This window comes from Centruroides sculpturatus, unplaced genomic scaffold (genome assembly GCF_000671375.1).
Source record: "Centruroides sculpturatus isolate CEXI.00-Female unplaced genomic scaffold, Cexi_2.0 scaffold343, whole genome shotgun sequence".
In the NCBI taxonomy this organism is placed as follows: domain Eukaryota; kingdom Metazoa; phylum Arthropoda; class Arachnida; order Scorpiones; family Buthidae; genus Centruroides; species Centruroides sculpturatus.
In genome coordinates, this window is record NW_019384530.1 from 411964 (window position 1) to 422435 (window position 10472).

At 26.3% G+C, this 10472-nt stretch overlaps 1 protein-coding gene across 1 annotated transcript in view; it reads right to left on the reverse strand.

Annotated features, from left to right (window-relative positions):
* The window catches only part of LOC111623004, a 33946-nt gene that overhangs the window by 15314 nt on the left and 8160 nt on the right, over positions 1 to 10472 (reverse strand). Inside the window, exons 2-3 of the mRNA XM_023365482.1 lie at positions 6746 to 6917; positions 2906 to 3066 (exon numbers count right to left, since the gene is read on the reverse strand). Coding sequence (XP_023221250.1) covers positions 2906 to 3066; positions 6746 to 6917 — 333 coding nt within the window. The remainder of the gene's footprint in view (positions 1 to 2905; positions 3067 to 6745; positions 6918 to 10472) is intronic.

Below are 10472 nucleotides of genomic sequence, written 5' to 3' on the forward strand. Positions count from 1 at the left end.
TTATATTTAATGTCCATCATTTCACCAATTCTGGAATTGAAGTCTTCTAGTACAATAATGTACGGGGTTATATGGTACCATATATCGATCTTTTTGAAGATTTCATTAATTGTAGTTATATCACCAGGTGGTACATAAGTTAGCATTATTATCAATAAATTATTATTCTTATTTAATAATTTAGTTTTGTTTATAGAAATAAGAAGTAGGATATAATTAATAGATTTTTTTACTTGGATTATTTTACAGTAGTCTTTTTCTATCAACATGCAAAGACCTCCTCTTGGGCAACCTAGACCTGCTGATTTACTTGCTAAAGTGGTTACTACCATAAATTTATTGAAGTTATATATATAAAATTTGTCAGTTGTAATCCAAGTTTCTGTCATTGCAAAAATGACTGGTTTATATTTGGCCAGCATAAAATTAACAAATGAAGTTTTATGTTTGAGTTCCTGATTCCAGTTTATGAAAGAGATTGGATAGCTATTTTCAAGAATAGAGTGACTTTGCATTTGACTTTGTTTTATAATATATCAGCTATCAGAACTTGTTGAATTAGAAAATGGTAAAAATGAATCTACATAAACCAGACTTTTCTCATTGATATTATATGTAATTTTTTCTTTTCCTGTTATTATTATATTGTTATGTAGTTTAGCTTGTGGATTTATTTTTCGAATTTCATAAAGCGTTGAAAGTAAGTTTTTACGTCTGATTCTTGAATTTTTTGTAAGATCTGGTGATATCTGGATATCTCCCCAATCTTCAAGTTGGTTTTGTTGTTTTTTTCGAATGTAAGTAAAGAAGACAGAATTTTGAAGTTGATTATTACTAAAAGTTATTTTTAAAGTCAATTCAGGTAATTTTGTTAACTGAATTCTCTCTAAAATATCTTCTTGAACCATATTATGAATATTTAATAATAAAACAATAAATTTATAAATTTCTTTCTTAGTAATAGCTCTCAAAATGGGATAATTGTATAATATGATATTATTACGGTTATGCTCAATAGTTATATTGTCCATTTTAAATTGTCTGAAGTTTTTTTCGATCTGCAAGGTGTCAATCTGTTGATATAATTTAGTAAAATTCTTCCATCTTTGTTTGTCTTTCTTTGGTTTCATATAGGTTTTCATGGATTAAATTCAATTCCTCCTTAATATAAGTAATTTGGTTAAATACTTTATCATTAGATACTTTTATAAGATTGGAAATTTTCTTCCGTAAAACTATCGAAGAAGTGTCTAACAGATTATCTGAGTCCTGTACTGAGGTAGATGATAAGAATGGCTCACCTGAATGATCTTGAGTGTGTTGTTGAATTAAATCTTCACTAATACTCTCATTCTCCTCAGAAGTAGCAGGTAGATTTTTATCTGTTTATAAATTATAATCCGTAATTAGCTTGGAACTTGTTACTATGAAGTCGTTTTGCTTGCTCACTGACTTGGTTCTGTTGAGTGGTGGTCTTCCCTGTTTAATTGTAGAATGTTGCATTTCCTTTAAAATTGAAGTTTTCTTGTTAAGGTTAATTATCCAGCTGTTAGTCTTCTTTAACAAACAAAAAAAAAACCTGTTAATCAAATTGGTAATTTTAGAATTATAGTCACAAGTGAAGTGCTTGACAAAAGTCACCAGCAGCACTCGCAATTGAGTTACGTCTCATCAAAATGACATCACAATTTATCCACTCAGCCATCAATGTTCCAAGAAGAGGTGAACTTTCAAACACACAAGTTAAACATTCAACTTTCTGAGGCCCATATTTCAGAAATACTTGAGAAGTGGATCCTATTATTTACACAAGGAGCTATTTGTGTTTAGGGCTATGAGCTTACCAAGTTTTGTTCAAATCACAAACCCAAATGTCTGGCCCTCTCCTTATTAGACTTTGTAGTTAATTTTATGATTATTATATGAATAAACTTAACAAATTTTTATAGTATAACAAAACAGAAGAAAAGAATCATGTATTATTCCATCATTCAAAGTTTGTACATAGCATTTTTTCTCCATAATCACTTTTATTCTAAAATGTCTTATTTAAAAATTTAAGCTTAAAAAATCCACAGAAACTGGTAACAGAAATGATCAATTAAAAAATTAATTTTACACAATTATAAAAATATTAAACCAAAAAGTATATCAAAATCATATAAATATTTTACTTTCTAGATATTTACAAACATTAATATTATTTTTGAATTATTTTAGATTTAACAAATATATGTCAAATTGTATATTGATAGTGAATTGAACAGATTTGACAAGATACAAAAATAATAATATTTTGTTAACCAAAATTTATTTTCTAAACATAAGAAAAAAATAATTTTAAAAATTTTATTGATTTTTCAAAAAACAAAATTTTTCAATAGTTTTTAAAGCTTTACCTTATCTCTATTCACTTCAAGAGAAGACAATTGGAAAAGTTCTTTTATAATCATTGAACTATCATACTCAACAGTGAAAAGCAGTAATTTATCAAAATATTTGTTTAAAAATAAAAAGTATTAAAAGACTACAGTAGACATACAAAAGGCCAGTCTGTTAGTAACAAATGTCTTTATTATTGAGAGAGTATGTTAATTTAAACAGTTTATATAGCAGAAAAATTTCATTCAGTGTAAAATGCATTTAATATGAGTAAGATTGTCTTCAGGAAACTAATACAACATAAAATTTTAAGTATTTAACATTAATATTTTCATTAAAATTGTTATTAAGAAAACATGCAACATAAATATTTGATTAAACTTTATACTACAATATTAGTCTTTTGATGTACCAATTTTAAAGTAAATTATTCTTTTTATAACATATCTGTCCATATTCCAAATTAACAAAGAAAATAAATATAAAATTAAAATAGTCATTAAAGAATTTGAATTTAACTCACCATTCTGTCATACTTTTTATGCCATCATCCTCAATCATAAGACTATCAAATTCTAAGAATGTCAAATACTTTAATTCAGGACCAACAAAAATGTCTTTTAACGCTGGAGCAGTAAGATGTGTCCCTCTTCTCAGTTTCAGATAATGAAGTTTTGAAAGTTTCTTATATAAAAAATAAACACATAATTTAACATCATGTTGAATAAAAATTCTAAATATTAAGAAGTTTAAGTAAGTTATTTCATTTATAAGTAAGTAATAAATTGTTTCATAAACAATAGAATAATTTATCTAGAACTTATAAATATTCCTATATTTAAATGAAATTGCTATTTAATATAAATTACAGTCACTCCTCAATGATCAAGTTCTGTTCCACCAACTAGATTTAATAATATTAAGCAAATTGGTCGTAAAATGAAGAGCTTTATCATTTTATTTATTCTGGATAAAGGAAAAATCTAAAGGCAATTCAATAACTCCACTCAATAACTGTTTTAATTTGCATCTCTTACATATTACAGAACATAAAAATATAATCAGCAAAAATTATAAAAATAATATACCAAAACCATTAAAATTCTTTCATAATAAAAAGACATTCAGATTAATATTTTAATCACTGAATCCTTCAAATGAGACATACAACAAAAATACAAAATTATAACAAAATATATAATCTTAGAGACTAAATACTTCTTGTAGTGAATACTGACCAATTTCAGAAACTAGACTAAGATTAAGAAAAGAGATTCCCCTTGCTAGAGAGCTGGTCATAAGTCTGAGTGTTTGTTAAACATTAGATTGTTAACTGAAGAGTGGCTATAGTATAATATATTTTTTAAATTACTGGAAAAATTAATGCTACATAGACTGTTGGCTTCATAAAATAACTGTCTTATCTAATCTAAATTGCAATAAATTGTTAACTATTGTTCAAAATTTGTTCTTTCAAAGAGAAATTAGTTTTTGATATATTTAAACAACTTAATAAAAATATTTAATTTTAATACATTTTTAACTCTCAACTTTAACATTTAATATCATTCAGTTTGACTGTTCATTTTCACTCCAGAGTAAAAACAGAACTTGTATTCTACTTTTGACACAAATTTTAATATATTACTGAAGAAATTTAAAGAATATTTGGCATGTTCATATTGTTAAAGTATATTATCTACATAACTATTATTCTTTTGTTTAAAAATAAAACTGCATTACAATTAAAATAATCATAATTATCTACAATAATTAATAATTTCAAAATTTGTATATAATTAAATGAAATGCAGTTTTAATAAAATACAAATATTCATTTTGTTAATAAAAATATCAGTAATAGTTCACATTATATAGAAAAAAAATATTTAGAAATAATGTAACTATGTTGTTTAACAAAAAACATTGTTTTTGTAGGAAGTCATCCAAAAATTCTTAAAGCAACCAATGTTGACAGAATGGAGAGAAAGAAGAATGGATAAAAAAAATGACAGATATAAAAACTGTTGTAAACAAAATCAGTAGAATTTGTAAAGATGAAAGGTTAATTATTGAATGAATGATCATATTGAATTTTTATGAATCAATGAATTTTTATATTTATATATGATGGCCAAATGAAAGTACAGTATTTGCAAAAAGTTATGCAAAGAATTAAGACACTAAGTCAAACTTACAGTGCTAATAGAAATGATCTTCACATCTCAGCAAGAGAATAGTCAATAACCATAGGTAACTTATTAACAAAGGACTAATGACAATATTGTTTGATATTTCTTTGGTTCAGTCATTGACTATTTTTAATTTAAAATAAATTATTTGCAGTGATCCTTATTATTTTTTTTTATCAAATTTTTAATTGCAAATACTTTCAAAGACAGTATACATACACCCAACTAATGTCAAAAAATAATTTCTGGTTGAAAGAATTATTTTTCTTTGATATAATTTACTTCAAAATTATAATAGAGTGCATTAAAATGAATCTTAAATTCCTGCTTGAGCCTTTGATTTTATTAGAAAATATTAATAATGATATAATTTTCAATGTTTTAATAAATAATTCTTTATTTAATTAACAAAAGTAAACAAATCGTACAGAAATGGAGTTTTGACTTCTCAGTTTAAAAAGTATTTTTAATGAGTTTTATATGTAATTAATTTATAAAATTACTAGCTGTTACCCACGACTTCACATGTGCAGATTTTGCAAGCAAACCCCATTTACATTCAATATTTCAACAACCATAGTAATTGTTATTTAACACCTACTGCTGACAATCAAACAAACTGTTTTTAATTTGATAAATTTTCTGGAACGTTTACAATCGTTCTATAAATCAAACCAATATGCAAAAAGAAATTCAAATTTAAAACAGTTCAAACATTTGGTTAAAAAATCAAAATATATAAAAAGATTTATAACAATGTCTGAAATGTTATCAATTAGATACACCTAAGTACTCAATGAAGACTAAATATAGTTGAAAACAAAAAAATTGCATCTAAAATAGTACAGTAGAAGCCATTCTTCCAGTTAAGACTTAATGCTCTCCCTCTCCCCCATGGAGGAATTTCAAAAAATCTCTTCTTAGTGTGCATTTTCATGATGTACCCTAACTGTGTACCAAATTTCACCTCTAGGTTCTGGAAGTTTCTAGAAAAAACTGGAACATTCTCATTGAAGCGTCACATATTTTTGAAGTCAACCACTTTCAAACCCCATATCTCCCACACCCTTATAGCTATAGAGACACAACCACCATAGTGCACAATGGGAGATTTGGGGCTACTACCACACACAAATACCATTCATGTGAGATGTGTAGTTTGGCTGCCATGTCCATTTTTATATACAGTGGTACCTCAGGATACAAACGCCCCAGCATACGAAATTTTCAGGATACGACATGAAATTCGAACATATTTTTGCTCCACGATACGAACAAAAACTCACCATATGACGTTACATTAGTTTGCAGCCCCATTTTTTATTCACTTCTGTTCAGTGGTCTCAGTCGGTGTGTTTGCTTCGTCATGGAAGGATCTCGCTAAAGTAAATCTTGAGGTATTATCAGAAAGTGACTGATTTTATTGAAAAGAAACATCCCGAAAAGATTCACACTGGCCGTATTGCTGCTCAGAGTAATGACATTTACCTAAGTCATTTTAGAAACATTTTAAAAAGTAGGCAAAGCCAAACCTCTTTGGATAGATATTTTACCAAGCGACTTCTATCCAGTGAAAGTGCTGGTGGAAGTGATGGAAAGAAAGCAAAAAGCAGTGAATAAAAAATTAAAAATATATATATAAAACAGAAAAGTTAAAAAATTAGTGTTAAGTTATTTTTAAGTTATTGTTACATTATGTTATGTAAGTTAAGTTTTAGTATCATTTCCCTTCTCCCTCTCTTCCACCACCATCGTCTATCCTCAAAGGTAAAGTGCAAATAAAACTACATTTTTTTTTTTATCAATTATTATTCTATTATGGTTATTTATACATTTACAACTACAAAACGGATTTTTCAGTGTTTTCCTTACTATAGTTATTACAATTTTTTTAACGTATTACTTAACTTTAATTTGAGTGTGTTTTTCATGTTGAAATGAATTATTTGATTTTACATGTAATTGTATGGAGAAAAATGATTCACCTTACGACATTTTCATGATACGATCTCAGTTTCGGAATGGATTAATTTTGTATCCTGAGGTACCACTGTATATATATAAATATTTTATATCCAGCATTTTATTTTCAAAACAAATATTTTATGATTTTCAAGCATAAACAACAAAGATAAAAATATTTTAAATTTAAACAAAATTAATAAACATACCTTTAAATACATGAGACTCCTATCTGTAATCATTTCAGCAAATGATATACCTAATTTTATTAAATGACGACACTGACCAATACATTTATAACTCTTGTCAGTTAATTCTTCTCCATCCAATTCAATGTGTCGAAGACTATCTTGTAAATTTTCACAAAGTAAACATATTGCACTAAAAGAAATAAATTATTATAAAAAAATAAGATAAAGGATATATTTAAAACAAAATTTAGAATATGCTAAAATAAATATTTAAAATAAAATTGATTAAAGTAATAATTATATGAACATAAAGTTAATTTAATTATAATAAAGAAATAATTTAATTATATAATAGTCCATTTTAAACATTTACTGAAAAATAGAGAAATTATCATAATTCAGTATTTTAATACATATTTTAATCAGTAATACAAGAACTTGTATTACTGAAATATTTCATTTTAGAGTTTTAGTCAAGAATATATATCTGTCAGAGGTCATTTGCACTTTACAAGGATTACAGGCCACTCTTACATGAATTAAAAGAGCAATAATTTATAAAATGGCTTCAAAACTTTCCTCCTGCAATGTTAAATGACTTGTGAAAACTTGTAACTGTATCTTAAGTAAACAATTTAATCTTGCAAACAGAAAATGTTTATACAATGAAAAATACTGTATGTTGTCAACATAAAGTTACTCATTAACTTATCTGACTGAACTCTATTTAAATAGACAGTTTTGAAATGTGATCATATTATGTCTTCTTATATACTGAGGATAAATGATTGATGTTATGAAGACGCTCTAGCAAAACTAAATTATTTTATAAATGTATATTTATATATGAACTATTCACAAGCCAAATTGATTAACTCCACATTTCAAATTTTTTTTATTTTTAGTGCCAAAGCACTTGATATACTTGTAACTTTTTATATTCATAATAAGTTTCCTTAATAATAAGGATTGATACCACTTAATGACAAAATTTTATTGGCCATCGAAAAAAATTTGATTTATTTCAAAAACCAATCTAATTAACTCCATACTATAACATTAATCTGCCAGCACACACTGCGATTGCAATGCTGCAGTGTGCACTGACCAGTACTTTGTAGATAATGGTAAATTATTTAATGTTATCTCATCACAAAAAGTAAGTAAAAGAAATTAGTCAGTTACAGTCCAATTGCCGCAGAAGTAAGTATACTTGTGGAATATGGAACGATAAGTTTTAAGTTTGGTGACAACTGTTTTTAGAAAAAAGAAAAGTTATACCAGTTAATAATATACCATAATAAGTTATACCATAATAATAATGATTATAGCATATCTATGCTATCTTATATATTTTATATGTCATTAAATAAAAGCTACATCTACAATAATACATTCTACAATGTTTATTTAAGTTTATATTTTAAAAGAAATTTAAAAAAAAAAAAAAAAAACATATTACTTTTACANATTTTTGGTAATTATGAATTAAATGATTAGAGCACTTATATTTAATGTCCATCATTTCACCAATTCTGGAATTGAAGTCTTCTAGTACAATAATGTACGGGGTTTTATGGTACCATATATCGATCTTTTTGAAGATTTCATTAATTGTAGTTATATCACCAGGTGGTACATAAGTTAGCATTATTATCAATAAATTATTATTCTTATTTAATAATTTAGTTTTGTTTATAGAAATAAGAAGTAGAATATAATTAGTAGATTTTTTTACTTGGATTATTTTACAGTAGTCTTTTTCTATCAACATGCAAAGACCTCCTCTTGGGCAACCTGGACCTGCTGATTTACTTGCTAAAGTGGTTTCTATCATAAATTTATTGGAGACGTTAGATATATAAGATTTGTCAGTTGTAATCCAAGTTTCTGTCATGGCAAAAATGACCGGTTTATATTTGGCCAGCATAAAATTAACAAATGAAGTTTTATGTTTGAGTCACTGACAGTTCCAATTTATGACAGATTGAATAGTTATTTTCAAGAATAGAGTGACTTCGCATTTGACTTTGTTTTATAATATATCAGCTATCAGAACTTGAGTTAGAAAATGGTAAAAGTGAATCTACATAAACCAGACTTTTCTCATTGATATTATATGTAATTTTTTCTTTTCCTGTTATTATAATATTGTTATGTAGTTTAGCTTGTGGATTTATTTTTTGAATTTCATAAAGCGTTGAAAGTAAGTTTTTACGTCTGATTCTTGAATTTTTTGTAAGATCTGGTGATATCTGGATATCTCCCCAATCTTCAAGTTGGTTTTGTTGTTTTTTTCGAATGTAAGTAAAGAAGACAGAATTTTGAAGTTGATTATTACTAAAAGTTATTTTTAAAGTCAATTCAGGTAATTTTGTTAACTGAATTCTCTCTAAAATATCTTCTTGAACCATATTATGAATATTTAATAATAAAACAATAAATTTATAAATTTCTTTCTTAGTAATAGCTCTCAAAATGGGATAATTGTATAATATGATATTATTACGGTTATGCTCAATAGTTATATTGTCCATTTTAAATTGTCTGAAGTTTTTTTCGATCTGCAAGGTGTCAATCTGTTGATATAATTTAGTAAAATTCTTCCATCTTTGTTTGTCTTTCTTTGGTTTCATATAGGTTTTCATGGATTAAATTCAATTCCTCCTTAATATAAGTAATTTGGTTAAATACTTTATCATTAGATACTTTTATAAGATTGGAAATTTTCTTCCGTAAAACTATCGAAGAAGTGTCTAACAGATTATCTGAGTCCTGTACTGAGGTAGATGATAAGAATGGCTCACCTGAATGATCTTGAGTGTGTTGTTGAATTAAATCTTCACTAATACTCTCATTCTCCTCAGAAGTAGCAGGTAGATTTTTATCTGTTTATAAATTATAATCCGTAATTAGCTTGGAACTTGTTACTATGAAGTCGTTTTGCTTGCTCACTGACTTGGTTCTGTTGAGTGGTGGTCTTCCCTGTTTAATTGTAGAATGTTGCATTTCCTTTAAAATTGAAGTTTTCTTGTTAAGGTTAATTATCCAGCTGTTAGTCTTCTTTAACAAACAAAAAAAAAACCTGTTAATCAAATTGGTAATTTTAGAATTATAGTCACAAGTGAAGTGCTTGACAAAAGTCACCAGCAGCACTCGCAATTGAGTTACGTCTCATCAAAATGACATCACAATTTATCCACTCAGCCATCAATGTTCCAAGAAGAGGTGAACTTTCAAACACACAAGTTAAACATTCAACTTTCTGAGGCCCATATTTCAGAAATACTTGAGAAGTGGATCCTATTATTTACACAAGGAGCTATTTGTGTTTAGGGCTATGAGCTTACCAAGTTTTGTTCAAATCACAAACCCAAATGTCTGGCCCTCTCCTTATTAGACTTTGTAGTTAATTTTATGATTATTATATGAATAAACTTAACAAATTTTTATAGTATAACAAAACAGAAGAAAAGAATCATGTATTATTCCATCATTCAAAGTTTGTACATAGCATTTTTTCTCCATAATCACTTTTATTCTAAAATGTCTTATTTAAAAATTTAAGCTTAAAAAATCCACAGAAACTGGTAACAGAAATGATCAATTAAAAAATTAATTTTACACAATTATAAAAATATTAAACCAAAAAGTATATCAAAATCATATAAATATTTTACTTTCTAGATATTTACAAACATTAATATTATTTTTGAATTATTTTAGATTTAACAAATATATGTCA